Source organism: Hippocampus zosterae, chromosome 9, assembly GCF_025434085.1.
Source record: "Hippocampus zosterae strain Florida chromosome 9, ASM2543408v3, whole genome shotgun sequence".
Lineage (NCBI taxonomy): Eukaryota > Metazoa > Chordata > Actinopteri > Syngnathiformes > Syngnathidae > Hippocampus > Hippocampus zosterae.
This window is the reverse complement of record NC_067459.1, coordinates 15,486,381-15,510,740: the sequence shown is the minus strand read 5'-3', so window position 1 is coordinate 15,510,740 and position 24,360 is coordinate 15,486,381. Positions and strand designations below refer to the sequence as shown.

General features: G+C 42.2%; 4 protein-coding genes across 6 annotated transcripts; 2 read left to right on the top strand and 2 right to left on the bottom strand.

Annotated features, from left to right (window-relative positions):
- The first annotated feature begins 1,128 nt into the window (after nucleotides 1–1,128).
- On the top strand, nucleotides 1,129–5,368 carry cdk2 (cyclin-dependent kinase 2). The gene is made up of 7 exons (XM_052076612.1): nucleotides 1,129–1,590; nucleotides 3,050–3,127; nucleotides 3,199–3,319; nucleotides 3,416–3,586; nucleotides 3,693–3,794; nucleotides 4,093–4,296; nucleotides 4,648–5,368. The coding sequence occupies exons 1-7, from the start codon at nucleotides 1,475–1,477 to the stop codon at nucleotides 4,750–4,752; spliced, it is 897 nt and encodes a 298-aa protein (XP_051932572.1). The 5' UTR covers nucleotides 1,129–1,474; the 3' UTR covers nucleotides 4,753–5,368.
- Nucleotides 5,369–6,503: 1,135 nt separating this feature from the next.
- Nucleotides 6,504–9,887, bottom strand: olfml3b (olfactomedin-like 3b). 2 transcript variants are annotated; one of them, XM_052076607.1, is made up of 3 exons: nucleotides 9,575–9,887; nucleotides 8,625–8,883; nucleotides 6,504–8,074 (listed from the first exon to the last, which is right to left on the bottom strand). In XM_052076607.1, the coding sequence occupies exons 1-3, from the start codon at nucleotides 9,671–9,673 to the stop codon at nucleotides 7,290–7,292; spliced, it is 1,143 nt and encodes a 380-aa protein (XP_051932567.1). In that variant the 5' UTR covers nucleotides 9,674–9,887; the 3' UTR covers nucleotides 6,504–7,289. The 2 variants fall into 2 exon arrangements, with proteins under 2 accessions (XP_051932567.1, XP_051932566.1); XM_052076606.1 differs by having other exon boundaries at nucleotides 8,625–8,910; nucleotides 9,575–9,884.
- A 316-nt stretch (nucleotides 9,888–10,203) lies between these two features.
- On the top strand, nucleotides 10,204–18,873 carry avil (advillin). The gene is given in 23 exon segments (XM_052076582.1): nucleotides 10,204–10,298; nucleotides 10,301–10,353; nucleotides 11,934–12,013; nucleotides 12,016–12,048; nucleotides 12,132–12,238; nucleotides 12,334–12,408; nucleotides 12,485–12,681; nucleotides 12,760–12,868; nucleotides 12,961–13,071; nucleotides 14,436–14,641; nucleotides 14,731–14,809; nucleotides 15,489–15,587; nucleotides 15,668–15,821; nucleotides 15,913–16,013; nucleotides 16,572–16,709; nucleotides 16,793–16,951; nucleotides 17,028–17,207; nucleotides 17,276–17,433; nucleotides 17,633–17,777; nucleotides 17,865–18,053; nucleotides 18,342–18,410; nucleotides 18,483–18,593; nucleotides 18,668–18,873. Coding segments are annotated over 23 exon segments (2,721 nt in total). The 5' UTR covers nucleotides 10,204–10,244; the 3' UTR covers nucleotides 18,782–18,873.
- A 318-nt stretch (nucleotides 18,874–19,191) lies between these two features.
- On the bottom strand, nucleotides 19,192–24,225 carry si:ch1073-456m8.1 (leucine-rich repeat flightless-interacting protein 2). Of its 2 annotated transcripts, XM_052076613.1 has the most exons (6): nucleotides 23,995–24,225; nucleotides 23,556–23,630; nucleotides 21,983–22,021; nucleotides 21,660–21,821; nucleotides 21,497–21,580; nucleotides 19,192–20,779 (listed from the first exon to the last, which is right to left on the bottom strand). In XM_052076613.1, exons 1-6 carry the CDS (start codon nucleotides 24,085–24,087, stop codon nucleotides 20,339–20,341), a joined length of 894 nt encoding a protein of 297 aa, XP_051932573.1. In that variant the 5' UTR covers nucleotides 24,088–24,225; the 3' UTR covers nucleotides 19,192–20,338. The 2 variants fall into 2 exon arrangements, with proteins under 2 accessions (XP_051932573.1, XP_051932574.1); XM_052076614.1 differs by lacking the exon at nucleotides 21,983–22,021.
- Between the last annotated feature and the right edge of the window lie 135 nt (nucleotides 24,226–24,360).

Sequence of the window (24,360 nt, the reverse complement as noted above, 5' to 3'; positions counted from 1 at the left end):
CCAACATTTTAATAAAAAAAAAATTCTTAGGCTGCTGTAACATTTTGCGCTGTTTGAACATTAACACTATGCTTCAATATATGAAAATAAAGATTAACTTAACTCCATTTATCCATTTTCCGATCTGCTTATCCTCACAAGGGTTGCTGGAACCTATCCCAGCCGTCTTCGGGCAGCAGGCAGGGGACACCCTGAACCGGTTGCCAGCCAATCGCAGGGCACATAGAGACGAACAACCATCCACACTCACACTCACACCGAGGGATAATGTAGAGTGTTCAATCAGCCTGCCAAGCATCTTTTTGGAATGTGAGAGGAAACTGGAGGACCCGGAGAAAACCCACACAGGCCCGAGGAGAACATGCAAACTCCTCACAGGAAGGCCAGAGCTCGAATTGGACCTCTGCACTGTGAGGTCAACGGGCTTACTACTGGACTACCGGGCCGCCTGTCCTTAAGTCATTATTTTATTTAATTTATGGCACATACAAACTTTTTTAAAAAAGCACATAAATGTCTAAAAACAAACAGCTCTTAACAACGGAATTTAACTAAACTGTGCTTAATAATGTAGTGTACCGGTACTTGAAAACTGTGTAGGGGGCGCAGCAACCTGAGTGATTTTTTTTGTTGGTTCAAACAGGTTGTATGCATAGCTAAAAGTTTCTTCTGTTTGGTGTCAATTTTTTTCGTATTCAACATGTTAATAATTTTAGAGATGGGGTTGCCCAACGCGTGTTTTTTTTAACACGATCTATCTAACTATCTATCTATTTGGTATTTGGTATTACATATATGATGGCGGTGAGAGCGCACTGGAATATGTGTTCAATTTGAATTAAACAGAGCAGACGGCACAGATTACGTAAAACGTCAACCCGTCACGTGACCTTTGGTGACAGGAGGTGTTTCATTTTATTTCCATGCTACGAGAACTGAAAAGTTCTGTCACTGGTCAGTTATCTAAATTAAAAAAACATAGGGGGAAAAACTTATCCTACAAACGGACTAAATTAAGTTACAAATCTATTCCAATATTTTACACGAAGAACGTCGCAGAAGAAGTGGTTACAACTTAAACAAACACCGCCACCAAGACAATCGGTATGTCAAGGAGCATAAAACACGCGCTGTATGTGGCAACGCGGGAAAGGCTGCTGTGTTGTCTCCTGTGTGTTTTGCACTTGGACACTAACAACCCGCCAAACGGAGTTGAGTTCCTTCGCTTAAACTCCTTATCCAGCGAGTTAGCCGGTTCATTTGACCCCGGGTGACTGTTTTAACGCTCGGTGTAACTCTTTCCTTCGGTGGCATTGTATATGTTTGCGGAACACGCGGGCGAATTTGAACTAGTAGTAGCATTTGGCTGAATGAATGTCCGCGTTGGTTGTTAGCGTGGACACACACACACAAAACAACTCTAGGCAACTTGGAGCCGTGACATCCCTGCCGAAAACTGTCCGAACCCTGGCCCATGGATTCCTTTCAGAAAGTCGAAAAGATAGGAGAGGGCACATATGGGGTGGTGTACAAAGCCAAGAACAAGAACACGGGTGAAACGGTGGCGCTCAAGAAGATAAGGTTGGACACGTAAGTCAGCTGGGAAGGTCCTGGGGGGGTCAATGAGCTCCGCTTTGTGTTTATGTGATGGGCCAAAAGTCTCAACGGGATGCTGGAGTCTACAAATTATTATATTGGTCAGAACAACAAAGCAATGACATTTGTTAGCTTACTGCTATGTTGTATTCTAATTTTATAATGCAACATACAAAATCTCTCCATTTTGTATTTATGTGGCGCTGAATAAAAGTTGAGAGACTACTGCCAGATTTAACAATGAAACAAAAGAAAATAGGGCATCTAAGTTTCACTTTTAGACCAACGTTGCTTGTTATTTGTCACAATCATATCAACCAATTGTTCTCAAATCTTACACACGAGGTACCACCTATAAAAACAAACCCCGAGCATTCCAAATACTACCAATATGACTACTCTTAAAATCCAGTAGTGTAGGTCTACTCTAGGTGTTTATAATAAATACTATTGCGAGTTACTGTAACATTATTCACAGTGTAAACATTAATACTGCCCTTCAATATAGGAAAATCATTTGGGCAATGATTCTTTCAAGTACCACTAAAGTGAGCTTGAGTACCACACTTTGAGAATCACTGCTGTAGATGTTAATAGAAAATGTGATAAGCAGTTCATTCCTCTGCTTCTCAATGAAGATTTGTTGGCATGAACAGGATAAGCTGTACAGAGCAGCGGTGTTTTTTTTTTCAGGATTGCGTTTATTCCAAAAAGTATGACCTGTCCATGTCGGTGTTGAGCATAAAATACTAAAAAAAAAGAATATATAATTTTTTTATACAATACAATACATGCTGATTTATATAGCGCTTTCTGTATGACTATATGATTATTTGAGTCATTGGGTATTTTGCATCACCTTTATTTAAGGAAACTTTTTATGTCTGTGTCAGACTTAAGTCTCTACTAACATTACCACAAAAATGTGCACATTTTGTTTCACAATCTAATGAGATCTTAATAAGCTCTCCAAAGTCTGCCTACCAAAAAAAAAGAACTAAATTAGTGTTATTTAGTTCTTGTTTATTTATGATTGAAGTGGTAGCAAAAGTGGTCCAGTGCCGTGGACCATATTTTACATTGGAAAATTTTCACAGGACCACCCAAAAAATGTCACAAAAAGTATACATACAATATTGAACTCATGACATTAATTTTCTTTGTTACTTTGCCTTCCATGATTTTATCCTGTTGCATGAACAGTAGCAGGTGAATACATAGGTTAATTATGTACCTTCTGCCATCTAGTGGAAGATCATGACGTTGTTCTGCCTATCACTGTATCTTGCTGGCGTAGATAGCTGAACAAAGATACATTTGTACTAAATAAATAATTATCACCAGATAAATTAAGCTAAATTTGATCACTTCCTGCGGCACACCTGATGATCCTTCACGGCATTCTAATGAGCAGTGGCAAAGTTGCAATATAGTCTCATTTTTTTCCACTCAGGGAAACTGAGGGTGTTCCAAGCACTGCCATCCGGGAAATTTCCCTCCTCAAAGAGCTCAGTCACCCGAATATTGTCAAGTAAGCACCAACTCCTGCATGCTATCTTGCAGTCTTATTTCCAAAGTTTTAAAACTTCTGACACTTTTAAGGTTGCACGATGTCATCCATACGGAGAACAAGCTTTACCTTGTCTTTGAGTTCCTCAACCAGGATCTCAAGAAGTTTATGGATTCTTCCACAGTGACTGGTATCCCGCTCGCTCTGATTAAGGTAACCCTTGTGGCCATCTGCTTCTTTAGTGGATTTATTTACTGTCCTGTATGTGAATAAACACATTGATGGCAATTTGCTTTTTTTGTTTTTAAGAGTTATCTCTTCCAGCTGCTGCAAGGCTTGGCATTCTGCCATTCCCACAGGGTTCTCCATCGCGACCTTAAGCCTCAGAACCTTCTCATCAACGCTCAGGGTGAAATCAAGCTGGCTGACTTTGGCCTGGCGAGAGCATTCGGGGTGCCTGTGCGTACGTACACACATGAGGTAAATGAGGGGTGCGGTTCTGTATCAGTGGAAGTGAATGTCTCACAGCGAGAACTGTCTTTTCGGCATGCTTTCTGATGACCATAATCTCCTGTATGTATGTCAGGTGGTAACCTTGTGGTACAGAGCACCTGAGATCCTGCTGGGCTGCAAGTTTTACTCCACCGCTGTCGACATCTGGAGTCTGGGCTGCATCTTCGCGGAAATGGTAAATAGTGTCTCGATGAGGGCTGGCCAGAATTAACCGATCGTTCCGATTTCTGTCCATAGGAAGGAGTAATACAAAATATGACTCAGTGAAACCATCAGAAGCCCTGTGGTTTCAATTTAGTTTGTGACGTGAAGAACAACGTCATCTGCGGCATGGCCCCGAACCTAAGTGAAAGATTTTCACTGCTCCAAACTTGCTTGAATGTACCGAAACCCCCGAGTGGCTTGTGATGCTCTCATCATTCTTGTACAATTGTCACACTTTGTGACACTTGGTGAAATGGCTTCTTTGTTAGGTCACACGGAGGGCACTCTTCCCCGGCGACTCTGAGATCGACCAGCTCTTCCGCATCTTTCGCACCCTCGGCACCCCTGATGAGGCCACGTGGCCGGGAGTCACTTCCATGCCCGACTACAAACCGTCGTTCCCCAACTGGGCCCGCCAGGATCTATCCAAAGTGTTTCCTCTCCTGGATGAGGATGGAAGAGATCTTCTCCGGGTGAGAACATTCCCCCTTTTGTTTGTGTCTGACCTAGAAGATTAAAAAAAATAATCTCTCTAAAGCCCCCCCCCCCCCCCCCCCCCCCCCGATGTAGTTGTACATATTATAGATCACATTAATGGTAGAAAAAAACTGCAACATTATTTTGTCCTGGTCTCAGTGTTTATATCGCAAAAACTTGGCATTTCAACAGGGCTGTGTAGACTTTTTATATCAACTGTATAGATTTTTTGTGACATTTTTGTTTGGAGATTTTTCCGTTATACAAGATTTGCATGAAAGTTTAGGAAACACTGATTTAGACTACAGCGGCTACAGTATGTTTTACGCGTTGCGCTTGTCTTTCAGGAAATGCTATGCTACGATCCAAACAAAAGGCTATCGGCCAAGAACGCACTTGTCCATCGCTTCTTCCGTGACGTCACCATGCCGCTTCCTCATCTGAGACTCTGAGTGATGCAAAACCGTTCCCTACAAGTAGATTCATTTGATGACAATGAACGATAAGTGACCTCACTTCATGGTAGGTTCAGAAGGAAAGAAAAGTATGAGTACCTTTTGAAGGTTATTTGATACTTTAAAAAGAACCGGTTATGGATGTTCTTGTCTGTTCTTTAGTCCTAATGTTGTTCTGTTAAGTATCTGTAGATGCCATTGTTCAGATAAATATTGTCATCCTTCAATGTATGTCGGTCCTCGATAGACATATTGTAGTTCTGTGCCCAAACACCTGTTTGTTTTATTTTCGTGTTTTGGCCTTTTGTGTCCAAATTTTAGAGTTTAGAAATTGACGGCACAAGGTTCGGGATAGTGCAAATACCAGCTTTAATTGGTCACTCAGTTTTCCCGCCATAAGAACTCACCAGAAGTGAAAATCTCTTTTATTTCTGATGTTTGTACATATGCTGGTGATGTTGCAAGGCTTGCCTTATTTTCAGATTTTCCAGTCTGGTGGGCGCTCATATCTTTCATACACTAAATTTTACCTGCCCTTTATGAACCCCGGTTTTATGGCTACTGCGATGTTGACATTTGAGAAAAAAATAAACATGTTTATATAACAGTTGGAGTTCAGTCAGTATTTTCTTTGTCTGCCATTTTGTGCAACAATTTACGGGTAGTTTCATTTTTCAAAATAAAGCTGCAACTCAAAAATGTGAGAACTTCCAAGAAGACATCCCAAAACATTTCTTCATAGTAATATGTTTTTTGCACCTCTACTCGTCTAAACACAACATTCTGACTAATATTCCGTTTGTGGAATTTAAGTGGCAAAATCCACCTGAAAGGGCAGCCCGGTAGTCCAGTGGTTATCACGTCGGCTTCACAGTGCAGAGGTACTGGGTTCAATTCCAGCTCCGGCCACCCTGTGTGGAGTTTGCATGTTTTGCGTGGGTTTTCTCACGGTGCTCCGGTTTCCTCCCACATTCCAAAAACATGCATGGTAGGCTGATTGGGCGCTCTAAATTGTCCCTCGGTGTGAGTGTGGGCGTGGATGGTTGTTTGTCTCTGTGTGCCCTGCGATTGGCTGGCAACTGATTCAGGGTGTCCCCACCTATTGCCTGAAGACGGCTGGGATAGGCTCCAGCACCCCCCGCGACCCTAGTGAGGATCAAGCGGTTCGGAAAATGGATGCATGGATCCACCTGAAAATGATATTGTAGTTGCTAATGGCACAGGTAACAACCAACCACGGCTTACCTGTTTTCTGAAGCTTAGCCATGATTGGCCGTTACATGAGACCTGAGGAACTGTGATGTCATTTTCAAGTGGCAAAATGGCCCCACCCCTGAGATGGACAAAAAGGTGGATTTTACTGTTTAGCTCATATTCCACAGACACATTATTAATCAGAATGCTGTGTCTAGGATAGTAGGGTTGCATAGAGCCTATTATTGTCAAGAACATTTTGGGGTTGACTTACCCCTTTAAAACTGCTAGCAAGAATTGAATGGAGACTTGCTTCACTCATTTAGCCAGATGAAGCTGATTTAAAAAATATAATCACTGGTCATTTTACTCATGTACTACTGACAGGTCATACTGACAGAGCAAGTATGACAAAAATTCATTTTGGAAAATTACAACATCCACCACCCCCATCCCTTCCCTTAAAGCTATAAAGTTATGTACATGTGTTGAACTAAAAATAGACTTTGATTCGACAATGTTGACGAATAACCAAATGCCTTAACCAGTTGGTCCTTTTCATAAATTTATTTTGTGAAAAACAGCTCAATCTGATCAGTCTTGGTTTACAGAGCTCCACAGTGTAAAGAGGGAAACATAACGGTGCTAGCCAGCTAGCAAATACCACTAAATAGCAAATCATTATCGAATGTTGCTATGAGCTTGAACGGAATCACTTGTCCACTGGTTTGAACCATTGCTGTCACATATGATTACGTGGAACATACAGACGAAATCGGGGGGGATCACACATGTTTGTATTTCATCATAACAGGATTAAGTAAACGGTATCTCAATCAGTTGGCTTTGCCTTTATGAGCTATAATCACAACCAGGCAAAAACTTAACAGGACAAAGCACTGCTCACATAAGAGCCCAGTGGAAACCAGACGGAAATTTGGTTATGCCTGCAGATATTTAGACTGTCCCTCTGCTTTAGGAAAAGCAAAAGTTTGACTTTCGTGGCGACTCTTTTCCATATAGTGTGTGAAAATGGAATGCAGATTTTCTTTTTAAAAGGCAATCAAAATCTTGATAGAAATGTCAAAGAATGATAAAAGCAGAGTTAAGTACAAGATGCTTCCAGGCAGAACGTTGTCAGCAGCTAAAAGACAAGAAATTGACACTTTCCTTCATGTACTGCACAGTAAACACATTGTGACAAAATGAAGAGACGCGAAACATACAACAGTACAAAAGTTATATAAACTCCACTGGCCAGTAGGCTCACACGATGCAATGTGGCCAAAACTACTTCTGAGCTATACCACAATGTGGGTTGGGGATTTTGTTGTTTAGTCCTAAACCTCAAGTTTCTTCTTCATGACAAGTTTGTAGAGAATCTGGAAGCCATCATCCCAGGCATAGAGCAGCTGCTCCAGCGGGTTGTACTTGAGACTGGCGTGAGCCCCGTAACGTTTGGGGAAGTAAATCAGCGGCGCGTCGTCATTGCTCACCATGTCATTGACGTCAAACAAACACTGGACGTGGGATCGCCCGGGCTGCTCCGAGTTGTAGACCACGTACAGCGTGCCACAGATGACAAAGGCCGCTTCTGCGTTCTGTCTCGGGCAGCTCGTGTCCCACGTTTGCTCGATGCTCAGCGAGCGAGTGTCTATTTTAGCCAGGGTGATGTGTTGCTCATTCTGAAGTGTTGAGTAAATGACCCACAGGCCTTCTTCATCCACAGCCAGGTCCATCACGGTTTCAGGGCTCAGGCTGTACACTGGGATGTAGTCCTGGTCTGGGAACACCGCGCTATCTACCACAGACTTGTTCCTCAAGTCATATTTGACCAGCGTCAATTCATCCTCCTGAATCACAAGATAGGCGTGATTGTTGTAGACGATGTGTCCCGTCCCTTGCCAAGCGGAGGGAAGCTTCAGCTGCCTGGACTCAGACAGGCCATGCGAACGAGTAAAATCTTGCACGGTGGCAAATTCGAAGATGGTGTCTTCGTCGGTTCCATTAAAGATAAAGACCTTCCCGGACCCCCCGCCGGTGTCTCTGGTCCACATTCCCTTGGAACCTCCCAATCGCTTCAAGATCTTCATAGCCTTTATGGTGGAGAGCATGTCGTTGCAGTCTAAGAAAAAGAGAAACACAAATGTATCCCCTTGCTCATGCTAATTTAACATTGCTACCATTTGCACCCCAAAATGCCATGGGATTGTTTTTTTTTTTCTTGTTCAATGGAAAGGAACTTAACCAAATTTCAGTGAATTCAGTTCAATATTTATTGTTGCCAGCTGGTGTGCATTACTTCCACTAAAACTAACAAACAAACAAAAAAAACGTAACATGAAATATGTCGGGTGGTCCAGAAAATGGATGAATGGATTAAATATGTCTTTGTGGTGTTTTCAATTGAACACGTCAAGTAACTAACATTATAACTAACAATTAACTAACAATTAACTCTACTGCTTATCTTAACTCGGGTTGCGGGTGTGCTGAAGTATATCCGGCGCAGTACACCCTGGAGTGCAGTGCTAACCAGTAGTCAGTAGCTGTGCCTCTTTTTTTTTTTTTTTTTTGCTTATGCTTATTTCAAATATATCTCATGAGTTGTGCCATGTGAAGATGGCTCATTCCCAGTTAGCAACACTTCAATTCGGAGCAGCGCAATCTCTCACCAGTGAGTTTGAAGTATTTGGTCTTCTGCTTCTCCTGCACCTGAGTGACTTGCTGCTCGATCAGCTTGTCGTCCACATCCACGCACGGCTGAGCACCGTTCTGGGTCTCCAAGTAGTCCAGCTCACGCTCCACCCGGTCCACTCGCATCCCCATGCTGTCCAGACTCACGCGGAGTGTCTCCTTCTCTTTGTCCAGGTTCTCAAGCTGAGAAACCATGTGTTGTTTGAGTTCGCGCAGCTCTGAGGCGTAGCGGGTGGCCTGTTCGTGCCACAGGGAGATGCGGTCCTATTTTGTTGAAGCGGGCCAGGTCAGATACGGACATACAGATTTCAAAGAAAGAATTCCAATTAGCAGACTTCAAAGTATTCTGAGAGAGAAGCACTGACATGGTCATGACATCAACCTTTGTGTTTTAGCCGAGAAAGTTTTTCCCTCTCTGTACAGGAGAAGGATTAACTAATAAAACATATGGTGTGAGGAATGCCAGGGCACAACATTGACATGGATTTCAGGCATAATCCATGTAAAAAATTCACCGTATGATGAACAGCATCTTCAATTTTCCTTGACGCCAAATGATTATTTTCTTTTTGTGGTATAGTGACTGTACCATTAAAGGATAACAAGTCTCCGGCAAGAGACTCCAATGGACCTTTTTGGAGACTTTCCACACGGGATATTGATAGTGAAATAACAACTTCCTTGATCAGCCTGATAAATGCAATCCCCTGCGGTTCCGTGTTCTGCTGTTTCAACAAGGCGGACAAGATGAATGCGCCCGATTTGCATCTTTTTACGTCCTTCTCATGTCAAAAGTGGATACTAAATAGAACCTAAACACTATAACAGCTTTGAAAAGCTTTCCCCGTAGTTGAGGAACATCTGCATTCCATTGCCTTTGCCCTATTCCTGGAAATGTCCTCGTGGAGCACAAGAAGAAAAGTCTCACCTCTATCGCAAGCAGCCGACGTTCCAAGTAGTCAATGAGGGCCTGGTGCTGTGCGCTGGCCAAACACACGGCACTGACGAAGACAACGAGTCCTCTCATTATGTTTCCTCCTGCTCGCGTAGACTGGCCGAGTGTGCGGAGGAGCCGGCAGATCCCTAGAGGTGGGCTGGAATGTCCAGCTGAGCTAAATGGGAGGAGCTAAGAACATCTGGTGGAGATGGAAGAGACAGGCCTGTCCCCCTTGTTTCCTCTTCGGCTTCTACCTGGTGCAGAATGGAGGGAACGGGCTACAGTATATCCATCCATCCATCCTTTTTCCGAACCGCTTTATCCTCACAAAGGTCGCGGGGCGTGCTGGAGGTTATCCTAGCTGTCTTTGGGCAGTAGGCGGGGGACAACCTGAACCTGTTGCCAGCCGATCGCAGGGCACACAGAGAGGAACAACCATTTGCGCTCACACTCACACTTCAGGACAATTTTGAGTGTTCCATTAACCTGCCATGGATTTTTTTGGAACGCGGGAGGAAACCGGAGTACCCGGAGAAAACCCACGCAGGCACGGGACCGTATGACCGTATGTCTTCTTCGTGGCTGTGAGCAGCATGACAGCATGTGAGCAGCATGACATCAGCCAATCAGAATCCTTTATGTCATCATTGCCTTTCTGTCCATGATCTTAAAAGCCCCGCGTTGCCAAAGTAATGCGTTGTTCCGACGGAGATTGCATTGCACCTCTGCCTGAGCAAGTCGAACATTTTAATCAAATCTCTTGAGGAATCGTGAGTATGATTTGTTAGTAAAGTTTCACTTTACGGATACAAGAGTTGCACATTGCACCTTGAAAGACGTTTCGGTTATTACTTTGTCTTTAGCCAGATCACAGTACTTTTAATTATAGGGCCAGAGGAAGCCAAACAGTAGTTGGCTTGAGTAGTACGTTAGTCTGGTTACTCTGTAATTATTTCCACCTTCTGTCGTCCTCAAGATCAAAAAACTGAAAGGAATAATTGTTGTGCCATATTTTTTCCACTTGGATCAAAAAAACAAAAAGGCCCAAGTGACCCCACTGTGCTTAAACTGTGATTCATCACCATTTTCCAGGCATCTGAACTTTAAATGGTGTGTCTTTGCGTTTCATTTTGGCCATTAACTTGCATGACATCATTCCGGTGGAGGCTCATGCGAGGATTCATGGAAAAAGGGCAAAGTCATAAGTAGCGTTTTCGATTCTACAAGGCTGAAAATGTTATTTTAACTTGTCACTCGTGGCCTCTTATGCGTTTATGCGCATGTGAGGAGAAGTCATTGGAAAAAAAGTGATATACATTTACATCTACAAGGCTTACTTTGATCCTTACTAGTCATTCCTCTTCACTGTTCTTTGAATATAAAGATGATGCCCAAAGTCATGTAAATTTCCCCAGTGTGGGACGAATAAAGGATATCTTATCTTATATGAAAAGTGTTACAAAATGATTTCACATTACTAATTAGAATTGAAATCAAATATCTATCCATTATCCTTGTTAACATCACAGGTGAGCGAGAGCCTATCCCAAGTGATTTTTGATGAGAAACGGTCAGAGCATGTGAAGACAAATCGCAACTAGCGTTCTCTTTGTAGTTGTTTTGGTGACATAGAACAGCGGGCATTGAACCCTCAAAACAATTGCTGTTCTGGGCGACACAGATATTAACGGGTGATGTTTTTTTACTCTATTACACGACTAGTGCGGCAGATTGGAAGGACGTGAAAGGCGCAATTTTGATTAAAGTCAACTGTGACCACTCCCTCAGTGACGCAGCCCTACCTCTTGTAGATCCTCCAGTCTAACCTGCCCATGCATTGGTTCTCCACACCATGTTTACACCGGTCATGAAAATAGAGGTCCTAAAGTCGACTATGAAGCTATCAAGCGTTCTTTTGGAACGTGGGAGGAAATACTACAAGAATAGCCTCTCAGCACAAAAAGAACAATTGAACTTCACAAAGCAAAGTTGGGAGTTGAGATTCAGACCCAGAACATAAACCTGTGTAGCAAACGTACTATTCAAAATACTACCAAGATGGAAATATAAATGAAACAATAATTTTCAAAGCAGATGCCATGTTGGGCAATGACATGACTTCTAACAGCAAACAACAAAGCTTAAGATGTGTTCTTATATTCCGTGTGTATAGTTGTAGCATGATTTTTTTGTTTTTTGGCGGCGGGGGGCAGGGGGTCACTTATCTTTAGTGTACAAACTGCTGGGCCTACAGCCAGGTGGCAATGGAAAAAAGTGTGCATGTTCAAATTAGAATATGAGTCTGTTTTTGTTTGACCAATTTGCCTACATGGTCATGTGCCATCCTCAGCGATTGGGCAGAACTTTGTGAAAAGTCCCAAACACGCAAATGCATGCAAATTCTCTTGCCAGCTGCATTGAATGAAAGGAGGCTTTTTGTTGTAACCAAGATCAACTCTTTGAAGGTATGTTCTATGTGTTGCACCGTGTACGATCTGTATCTTGTTGAAACATTTTACCGGTTTGGGTGCTGTTTTTATTTGAGCAGGTGAAATTAACAAGGAATCAAAGCGGCCCACCACAACGCCGTGCAACATGGAGTACACATTTAGAGCCGTAACTCACACCCCTGGGATTATCATCTGGAGAATTGAGGTACTTGTGTAGTTTCCCATCACATATCGTCGTAAAAGTGATGGATACTTTTACAATGTAATGGTGGAAACAGGCGTCTTCTCCATGTGAAACAGAAAATGGAGCTTGTTCAAGTCCCCGAGAAGTCCTGCGGACATTTTTATGAGGGTGACTGCTACGTTGTTCTCTATGTAAGTACACAATTTACCCATTCTCATAGTGTAGCATTTGTGATGTTGACTGTCTGTATGACTCTTGAATCTTCAGACCCAGAAGGTAAAAAACTCCCTCCACTATGACATCCACTTCTGGATCGGCTCACAGTCCTCTCAAGATGAGCAAGGTGCCGCTGCAGTTTACACCACCCAATTGGATGATTATTTGGGTTCCACACCGGTCCAGCACAGAGAAGTTCAGGAGCACGAGTCCGACGTGTTCAGGGGTTATTTCAAGCAAGGAATAATGTGAGTGAATGTGAAAGCCAAGAGGAATGTAACCCTAGATTTATCTCCGTTTGACCCACCCTGCGTCACATGCTGCAGCTACAAGAAAGGTGGAGTTGCGTCGGGCATGAGGCACACTGAAATCAACAGCTACGACGTACAGAGGCTGCTTCATGTCAAAGGGAGGAAACGGGTGGTGGCCAAGGAGGTGAGCGCTGGATTTCGGGCCGGTTACGTAACACAGCGGGGGCACAGAGCGCCTTGTGTATAAACGTCGCCGCTGCTCCCAACTGGTTTCAGGTGGCACTGTGCTGGAAGAGCTTCAACCTCAGCGATGTGTTTTTACTGGACACCGGGAAAACCATCATTCAGTGGAATGGACCGAAGAGCAACAAGCAGGAAAGACTTAAAGTAAGATTAGTGGATGCACGTGACCGCTGAGTATACTGTCATGCACAATTTAGGAGCAATTACATTATTGTCGAACGATTAATGTAAAGTGGCTAATTTCTGCGTTTTTGAAATATATTCAGACTACACACAACTATCGTTAATTCCGCATCATTTAAAAATGGCAAATACAGCATATGATGTAATTACTGATCATAATGAAAACAATTACTGCTAAGTGCTTGTCTTGCGATTACTTTTAATACTTTTAATTACGTATTCAGCAGTGAATACCTAATTATTATACATAATTAGGTATTCACCTAATTATATATTATATTATTATTTTATAATATATTATTATTATATACTTATTTATATAATTATATATACTATATAATTATATATACTATAATTATTTATACTATATAATTATATACCTTAATTAGGTATAGGTATTATACCTAATTAAGGTATAATTACCTTCAAGTACCTTCACAAATGTATTAAGATATGATGTCAAACTAAAGGCCCGGGGGCCAGATTTGGCTCGCCACATAATTTTATGTGGCCCGCAAAAGTCAGTCAACTTGCTAAATGCTTGCTAAAATCTCTCAACGTTTAAAATTCTCATCTTTAATAAATTAGAGACATACTGTAAGCATTTTCCTGTGACCAAACCCCTCATTACAGTAACTTAAACAATAGTTGAATAAACCGTTACTCTTGACTTTTTTATATGGTTTCAGTCATAATGGCCCTCGAAGGGAAACGGTAACTAAAATGTGGCCCACGGCAAAAATGAGTTTGACACCTCTGTATTAAGAAATCTGACTACATGATTAACTAAGCACTCAGTTGCGATTATTGTATTCCAACACAAATGCTCGGTGGTGGTGGTAGGAGAACTAGTAGTTGCAAACTGCACTGTGACACAATCATAAACTATACGATAATATTACAAAGGACACCCAACAGCATTGCAACATTATGACACTTGCATGCATGTATTCATAAACAACAACAGAAACGAATTCCTATTTTTTACTACATCGTTTTAGTTACTGCACGTTGACACAACTAGAGTGTCCTACATTTTTGCAAAGGGACTCCGTGTGTTTTAAATGATTGCTAACTGCGTTCTTCTACATTGTTACAACATTTTAGTCATTTCTGTACTTTTACTCAAATCCTGATGGCATTCTTACTGACACTGCTACGCAAGTAATTAGTAGTAATGTGCTTAGATTAATATACAATTATTCGGTAGTTTCTACTTCTTGTCATCGTCGTCATCACAATCCTCATCATGAAGTTGTTGTTGTAGTGGAAGCAGTATGAAAAAAAAAGGTTACCTCTTTTTTGCCCCCCCCCCATCCCCCCAGAGTATGCTGTTGGCCAAAGACATCCGAGACAGAGAACGAGGAGGTCGGGCGGAGATCAAGGTGATTGAAGGTGACCAGGAGGACAACTCCCCTGACATCATGGACATGCTAATTGGCGTCCTTGGGGAGAGGCGCATCCATCTGACGGACGGATCTCCTGACGAAGGCCCTCACAAGGAACAAACGGGAAACCTCACTCTTTATCAGTAAGATTTAGACCAATGCTATTCGGTTTCTTCCAGTCAGTGTGAGGATTTTTCAATGTGTGCATCCTCTATGTGTGCACTTCTCCCAGTGTGTCAGATGCTGAAGGGCAGATGAAGGTCGTAGAGGTTGCTCGCAGGCCACTGGTTCAGGAACTACTCAACAATAATGTGAGTTGCTTTCTTTGACTTTAAAGGCCCCTAGAGTCTCGAAGGGGCTTTAATTCAGACCACTGAGCATTTACATGATCAAAGGTCTCATAATATTTGTTGCATGTATTTTTTGCATACCATTATTGTATTGAAATACTTGTTTTGTTGGAAATAATGAAATAAAATGAACTATTTTGCACTAACACACTTAAAAATGTAATTATAAATAGTACGACTTAAAAAAATCTTATCAAATAAAAAGAAAAATGTTTTTTTTCCAACAAATGCCCAGGCACATCTCAAGTTTTTAAAAAAACAGCTGAGATAGGCCCCAGCACACCCCTCCACCCTTGTGAGGATAAACAATTTAGAAAATGGATGGATGGAATGTTGACTCCCTCTAGTGGTATGTGAAAGAATCACAGCCTGAGTGAGGTTCAGTTCCATGAAACATTTCACAATAAAAAGTCGTTTAATATTTTAACTTTAATGTACAATATATTTTCATTGACTCTCAAAACATTTTTTTTGTATTTTAAAAATATCTCTTTTGATTAATTTAAGTGCTGTGTTGCTGTTCTAAAAGTGCATCATGTTATAATGGTTTACAATATACCTGCGTCTTGTTTAGTAATGTTGGTCATGATGGTAGTTGAGATGGTAAACAATTTGAGAGCCATTGATCAAATGTATACAGGACTGCTACATCCTGGACCATGGTGGGTCAAAAGTGTTTGTGTGGAAGGGGAAGAAAGCGAATAAAGCCGAGCGGCAGATGGCCATAAGCAGATCTTTGGTGAGTGGCACGTTCTGCCATTTTGTTGTTGTTATATACAATATGATGACATCCTCTTACTATTCGACTGGTCTTTTTAGGAGTTTATCAAGGCAAAAAACTATCCCGGCACAACAAATGTGGAGGTGATAAATGACGGCGGCGAATCGGCTCTCTTCAAGCAACTGTTCCAGACGTGGACAGTGAAGGACCAGACTCAAGGCCTGGGCAGAGTACACACAATGGGGAAAGTTGGTATGTGACGTTGGCTGCGACATTACTCCACAAGTTCAAGTATAATAAGCCAATGACTGTGCAATTAGCGAATCTTTTATTTTTTTGTCAGCTAATGTCAGACAGGAGAAATTCGATGTGTCTCTGATGCACGAGAGGCCAGAGATTGCTGCGCAAGAGAGGATGGTGGACGATGGCACAGGCCAAGTGGAGGTTCGTGGCCATGTGTGCAGTCTTAAAACATTCTATTTTTTTTATTAACTGATTGCCTTTCATTGACCATAAGGCAAAAAAGAGAAAACATTGCTGGCAAGTTAGAAATGCTTCCAACTAAAAAATGTGCAATGGGACGTCCAAGCCTGTGTTGGTTGAATGTCACCCACAATGGCCATGTCAACTAAAAATATGACTCCATCTAGAAACTCTCCAGAAATTGGTGTAAAGATATTGTCGATAGATTTTATGTATTATATGAAAAAAACTTTAACATTTATTTCAACAAAAAAATGTTTTCATCATATTTCCCGTATACCGTAGCTTGTCGACATATCAACTTTATGATTTTTTTTTTTTTACTTCTGACCTAAAAAAAAATCTATTTGGGCTATTTCCTACTCCCCGGTTGCCTTGAAGACAGTAAGTACATTTTATTTATGTAGCACTATTTAAGAGAGGAATTAAGTGCTTTACAAACATGAGGAGTTAATACAAAGACAGTCAATGATGAACAAAAATTAACGAAGATAATCAAACGACTACAATTGCACTCAGGTTTGGAGAATTGAGAATCTGGAGCTGGTGCCAGTGGACCCTCAACGTCACGGCTACTTCTACGGAGGGGACTGTTACTTGATCCTATATACTTACCTGGTGAAAAACAAGCAAAGCTACTTGCTCTACATATGGCAGGTGACGCTCCCAACGCTGACTTGTACTCTCCGCCTCATCTTTGGAGGCGGAACTAAGCTCAAATCAAACATGCACTATTTTAGGGCCGCCATGCCACACAGGATGAACTGGCAGCGTCTGCGCTCCACGCCATAGATATGGACCACATGTACGGTGGGGCGCCGGTTCAAGTGAGGGTGACCATGGGTAAAGAACCAAGACATTTTTTGGCCATTTTCAAAGGCAGAATGGTCATCTTTGAGGTATGAATGTGAATTGAATCCCAGTGGGCTTTTGTGTCTGCCCCATGTAATGTTTGCAATCCCTCTTCTGTGTCAGGGGGGCTCCTCTAGAAAAGGAATTTCGGAGCCAGATCCATCAGTGCGACTGTTCCAGGTTCATGGTTATGAGCCCGCCAATACGAGAGCTATTGAGGTTCCAGCGCTGGCTTCTTCTCTCAACTCCAATGACGTTTTTTTGCTTAAGAGTCAGTGTGGACTGTACTTGTGGTGTGGAAAGGTACAGAGTGGGCCCTCTGATGTAAACAATGGTGGCATTAGAAAGCCAATGATGTCTGGTGGTTGTAGGGAGCAAGTGGAGATGAGAGGGACATGGCAAAGGAGATCAGCTCCGTGATTGGACACAACTTGGAAGGACTCCAGAGCCAGATTATTGCAGAGGGACATGAGCCTTTCGAATTCTGGGAGACGCTCGGGGGACAGGTTCCCTATGCCGATGACAAGAGGTAAAGGTGGTTGACGGATAGCGTTTGAGGCTGGCGTGAGTTTTTGTCCTTTTCTGTGTGTATTTGTGCGTGTGTCCATATCGTCCAAATGTGTTTGTGTGTATGATTGTGTCCGTTAGACTCCATGGGTTTTGTGTTTGTATGTAACAGTGTGTATGCATTGACCATGCCCCTGAAGCCTGTGTGTGTGTGTCCACAGGCTGCAGCAGATGGTTTTGGACCACGAGCCACGCCTTTTCGAATGCTCCAACAAGTCGGGACGTTTCAAGGTGACCGAGGTGACCCAGTTTACACAGGACGACCTCAATGAAGATGATGTCATGTTACTAGACACGTGGGACCAGGTAGGGAAGGGGGAAGCATACCATATGCTAAACACGCTACAGTATATTGTCTTAATATACAGCTTTATGATGAATCTGCCGTATTAGGTGTTTTTGTGGATTGGCAAAGAGGCCAACAGAGTAGAACGCAAAGAGGCAGTGGTGAGCAGCCAGGAGTACCTGCGCACACACCCGGGTGGTAGAGATCCAGACACCCCTATCATCCTGATCAAGCAAGGGTTCGAGCCGCCCACCTTCACTGGCTGGTTCACTGCCTGGGACCCTTACAAATGGAGTGTAAGCACATGTTTTCAATGAAACATGAATTGCCATTGAGTGGAAAAATGTCAACCTTTACAAAAAGTACTAAAACTCCCCATATTGATTAGTGCTGCCCTCAAGGTATTAATTGACCTTTATATAGTTTACATGCGGAGGTGTATCTTCGTACAAAATGGTTGACCGAAAAGACACTATTACTAAAGCAATCCGAGCACATCATGAGCTTTTTCAGAATTTTGTCACAGCTCTTATATCTTGGGTGGGTGTACCTAATGAAGTGGCTTGTTTGTATTTATCTGGCAGGAGGGGAAGAGCTATGAGGAACTGAAGAAGGAGCTGGGAAACGCAACGAGCCCTGTTGATGTTCTCAATGTATGCACACTCACAAAAAGATGGTTTTAAGAAGTTAATCGGTGGCTATGTTTGACTGTTGTCATTTTCTAGATTTACAGCAGTGTTGAAAATGATGCAAGCTTTCAGTGTTTTCCGGCTGAGGTTTTGGTCAAAACGCTAGTAAGTGAGCTGCCTAGAAACGTGGACCCCACCCAGAAAGAGGTACTTCACTCCGTTTTATTTTATTCATAGTTCTCATTCGGTTTCCCAAATGTATTTCGTTGATTGCTTTTCAGAGGTACCTCACAGACTCAGACTTCTGCCACATTTTCGGAATCACCAAAGACGAATTTGCAAACCTGCCAAAATGGAGACAACTCAACTTGAAAAAAGAAAAGGGGCTGTTTTGACCGAGAAATAGAGAGAAATCTTCATCTCACTGCGCAACAACTCCAACTACTGAGTGCATTGTAATAAAAAATAATTAGACAAGTGACATGTACACGTTTGTGGTTTTCATCAGTGGTTTGTTATTCCTAACATAATAAGCATAATGGGCGTTAATGATGATGGCAACATAACTTTACACTGAAAGCCTGGCAGAGACTAATCTGCTTCATTCAAACGAAAATCTATTTTGCCACCTGTTGGCCAATAATGGTATAGCACAGCCAGCTAAAACATTTGAATAAAATTGGTCACCTATAATCTGATATACAATCTAACATCAAAATGTAATATGCATGTAACCTTTCGGTTGTGTGTGTTTTTTTGTACTTTGGGGCCCATCAACATAAATATGAAAGAGAAAGCACACCAGTTTGAACAAGTCCTTTTATTCCAAAGTTTCTAGTCAATACAAGTCTTTTGTACTCTTACAGATGAACATTTACTTCATAGTACAAAATGATTTGGATGCAACCATTTCACTAAGAATATATATTCTTGCATTTTTCTATGGAAAAAGCACATACCGGTAAACGATTTGAAAACTTGGAAAAGAAAACAAGAGTATCCAGATCAGAATTACTAATAACATGAATTTGATATCATGACAAATTTGTTTGAAGCGAACGCACTGCAGCAGTATAATGCCACATCAAAAACAATCACTGGAGTTTTGTGTGGCTCATCAAGTACTGACAGCAATCACGTTGACCGATGAAATCATTAGAAATATTCACCACAAGAAGATATGTAAGTGGAAAGATGAACGTTCATGTATGACAATGTTACATTAGCAGGATGAAAATATAAAATCTGATTTGTGAAATTTTGTAAGGTTTCTAAGTGCAAAACAGTGTTTAACCTGATATACAATGTATGTGCCCCGTGGAAGTAAAAACGTGATGTAAAAGTTCATGCAAATAGCTCCCATAGGATGTAAAAAAAAAAAGTATACAGCAATTAGACATGAAAAATGCACTGCAAATGTGCAACAATGCAGGCTTCTCGTGCAGACAAAGGACTTGCTTTCCCTGGTTGGCATGTTACTGGTTCGAAATGGAATGTTTTTCAAAGCACAACCTTATGAAAAGTGCAAATGCAGCCAATTCCCCCCTCAATCCTCAAAATTAACGATACAAAAGACCTAAGAACACAACTTGTCACTCGGTCAGGCAGTGAATAAATTGCGGTTCCCTTACATTTATGAAATTTTTATAATGACCTTACAAAAAAAAAAAAAAACTCACCAAATACAAGATTCTCGGATTAGGTCTCCCAAAACAACGTTTTCCTGAAATGCAACCACAATGATGGGGACATAATGCAGACAAGTCAGTCTATGGGCCTTTAGTTCCACTGGATACAAATCAACTTTTTCTTTTTCAGGCAGCGGCTAACTTTTCTTGAAAGAGTATCAAAAAGAAGACACGTAGTAAAGATAGTATTGGCAACAACGAATCAGCTTGTCAGCCATCTTGAGACTGGCATCTTTGAAAAACGGTGTGTGGTTTCCAAATAAATTAAGAGACAATGCAGTTATCACCGGTTTGGGGCTCCTGGGAGTCGACGTCATCTTTACTTGCCGAGTCGTGCGGCAACTCCAAAGGGTCGTCGTCCTGCTCGGGAGTCTCCGCAGACGCGTCCTCGTACGTGCTTGCGGTATCTGAGTCGCTCTTGTCCGGAGATGCGTCTCGTTGGCATTCGTAAGGCCTCCGGTGCACCCCGTCCTCATGGAGCGGGTCAAGTGCGAGGGAGGGGGCGCTGTTGGCCACCCACTTCACTTTGGTCGCGACGCCCCCCTCGTCTCCCTTAGTCGGAAGCACGTCCTCAGATGCAACAATCGCTTCTCTGGAAAAATTAGATATTGGGGCGTTCTTGGCAGGTTCGTTCATTTCACATCCTCGTCTCGTTGCGTCCACTTCACTTGTGTCCGCCGATACATGCAAACGGATGTTTTTTTCCTGTGAAGAGAAAGTAAAACAACAACCGGTTACAGGCACTTAGAATTCACCTCATAATGTTTTTCAGAGAATATTTTCTGTAATTGACGTCTCGGCGGATGGCGTGACGAACTGTACGCAATAAACAAATTTGTGCAGTGGCCTAAGTGGTACCTCGTCTTAGGACTTGCGTTTGGTGTTAACTTGTGAGATTTGTCTTGTGTAAAATATACATTAAGGTTCTTGCTAGGCTACGACCGGACGATCATAGCTTTTAAAATATCGGCCAGTTATTTATTTTGGACACGTTAACACATAACATAAGACAACTATGATAAGATTCAAATATAAACCCCTGGTAATTGTATTGTCAAACAGTTAAATGTTCTCCCTGTAATTCCTACTTTTTGTCAGCATTAAAGACCAAATGTTAGTTAAATGATTTATCTTAAAAATTAAATCAGCCGATTAATCGGTGATCGGAATTTTACTCTGCCAAGATGTGAATCGGCATTGGCCTAAAGCAAAACTCCATATCGGTTAGGACCTACCAAGAGGACCTTTGCCTCAGCACAACAATCCGGGAGAGTACAAACATTATTGAGCTAGCGCTTTCTTTTGTCACCTGTCATTCAAAATCTATTGGGTATGGGAACAATGCGCTGATTGCACGTCGTCAGTCGTTTTGTGTTGAACAACCTTAGCATGTGTTAAGTTTCCTTTCTAAAGTCACATGACCTCTTTTAATGTCTCCACTTCCTGTAATAGAGCGTGGACCAAACGCTCCAGCTTCCTCTTGGCCTCCCGCTCTCGCTCCAACTCCTGAAAGCAGACAGAATTTTTTATTTTTTTGCCACAAAGCCACATCGTGACCAAACTACCATACATTTGCACGTCGTACCACATTAGCCTGCCCAGCCTCCCTCTGGGTCTCGGCAAGCAGCTCCTCCACACCCTCCAGTGTGTCCTGCAGGACGTCCACCTGGAACAACAGAGCTTCACGCTCCACCTCCAGCCCACGCAACTCGTGCACCGCCTCGTCATAGCTGGCTTGCAGCTCCAGCTACACAGCAGACATGGTAACAAAATCAACGGTGGCTGAATTCACGTGGCAGCGTGTGGATGTGCGCTTAACAAGCTCTCAAGAATAAGCCTCAGGAGAGACATAACGGAAATGAGTGTAATGCTCGTGTCCAATTATATATACGACAAAGAAATAGTCACCATTTCTGAGAGCCCTATTGAGAGGTCCTGGTCTGAATGCTGAAAGAAAAACATTTGAAGTAAATTAAAATATGTTGTCATTAACCAGACAAACATCACAAAGGGCATCCAACAACAAAGCTTCCATAGCTACATTCAAGAGACCAGCTAAGACGTTAACATGCACTAAATGCAGGAAAGGCAGCAACATGTACCAATGTGCTCACACTAGTATTGGTATAACTACCGGTAAAGCCTTCGTTTATTTTGTTGTTTAGTAGTTTAGTAGTAGTCGTTTTAAAATTGAGTTTGTTTAAAAGTCAGATTTTCGTATTTTTGTTATTCTGTAACACAAGGTACGGAATTAACTGTTGGCAAATTAGAGAATTGAAAAATAGGTTTACCTGTACTCTGATACAATATTAAACACACTTGCAAAAACAAATGAGTTCCAATAGAGGTGTAGCCGCCATCAAATTTTGCCTTCTGTATTTTTTTTTTCAATTGATGATGTCACAGAGCAGCTCTTGTTTGAAGCTTCATTTGACAAAAGTGATTCCAAAGGGTGTGTCAAGGGAAATTATCAACGATTCAAAACATTTGTACAGTCAAACCTCGGTTTTCGAACGTCTCTGTTCTCGACCAAATCGGTTTTCTACCAAAAATTCGTAGGGTTTTTTTTTTGCCTCGGATGATGACCGAATTTCGGTTATCGAACAAACTGAGCGCACTTGAATGCGTCACTTGACTGCTCTCGCCTTCCTTACATACTTCGGGTAGACGAGGAAGTGACGCTTCCTCGGGTAGCGTTCAAATTGAGATCAGACGTGTTCAATAAAGATTTTCTTTATAAAAGAGCGTGGTTTCTGTTTTCGAACAAATCAGTTTTCGAACAACCTTCTGGAACGGTCATGGTTACAGTCATACCTCGGGTATGACTGTATTTATTCACTAAAACTATTGTATCGTTGGAAATGGCTAATAGAAACAAGGCGTGTCGAAAACGTTTCAGAACTGGTGTCACAAAAGATATATGGATGCCCTGTCAAATACAAACAAAGCAATAATTTAATGATATATATTTTAAAATCTAAGACAAAATGCCCTTTCTGAACTGGGGCTACACAGATTTCTGTTGGGGTTGTAGCCTCTCCTAGCCACGGTGTAACGCCATCCCTGACTCCCAGCCTTTTCTGCCATGCATTCAGTACTTCTACAAGGATTATTCTGGCATCCTCTGCATTTCTACATCGAGTCATGTCGACCGAATAGGAAGGTTGATCCAGCATAGCAATTGCTCTTTCAGCCAGGAACTGTCAGATGCTTAGAGTACTGAGAGCAGGCGCGATTTGTCCGGACGCAACTCTGGCCTCTTCTCGCAAATTGACAAACGCAAACATTGCAGGATCTTTCATAAATATGAGGATTGATCTTCTGACTCACACGAAAGGTGAAAACGCATAGTTTGAATATGTATTTAACATTTTGTGATGAAAGTCCGGGAATTTTTCACACACACCTCGTACAAAGATAAACTCCAGATGAGTGACGCTTCTTTTTTTCATGCTAGAGACGTTCATGTTGGTCTCCTTACCTGGCTGTCAGGCCTCCTCTTCAAGGTCCCTGGTCGACTGTCGCTTCGTGTCAGACGCCTGGATGAGCTCTCAGCCTGGTGAGCACAAGCGCACGCACGCGCGCGCGTGCACACACACGCGCACACACACACGCACACGCACGCACGCACACGCACGCACGCACACGCACACGCACAGAACACGTAGCATTCAACATTAGTCAACACAGCAGCACATTTAGCTGGTATGAGGAAGTAGGTTGAAACCGATCTGTTCTCGCTCAAATAAGACGTCATTTAGAGCTGAAAAAAATTAATAACGCCCAAATTCTCGCTTGACTACATCATGTGAAGTTGAACTATTGAAAGAAACTAAACGCCCCATTCGAGTTGTATACTTAGATAAATAAATATACAGCATATATTTTTTTAAAGACGCTGACTGTTTCTCTCCGCTCACCTCCTTTATGATGCTACGGAGTGATTCATCCTCGGTACGTGATAAAGACCGCTTCTTGGGAGACCCGCTGTTGTCCAGAGTGACTGAAAGCATTTTTTGATACTGTTTTATACAAGTGGTATTTATGTAAGACAAGCTCCTCCGAGTTTAAGCCGTTCTTGATTTTCCTACGCAACAGTAACAGACACTCAGCGGGGCTGCTAAAGTAACAGAGTACAACGACAAAGCCCAGCCCAGTTAAGTACGGAGAGCCACCAGGGACAAAGTGCCTCGAGGTGACGCCCACAAATCACAGGGATTTTCACACTTAACATTTTATATTTTATAATATGATTAAAGCTTAGTTAAATTGCGACTTTGTCAAGT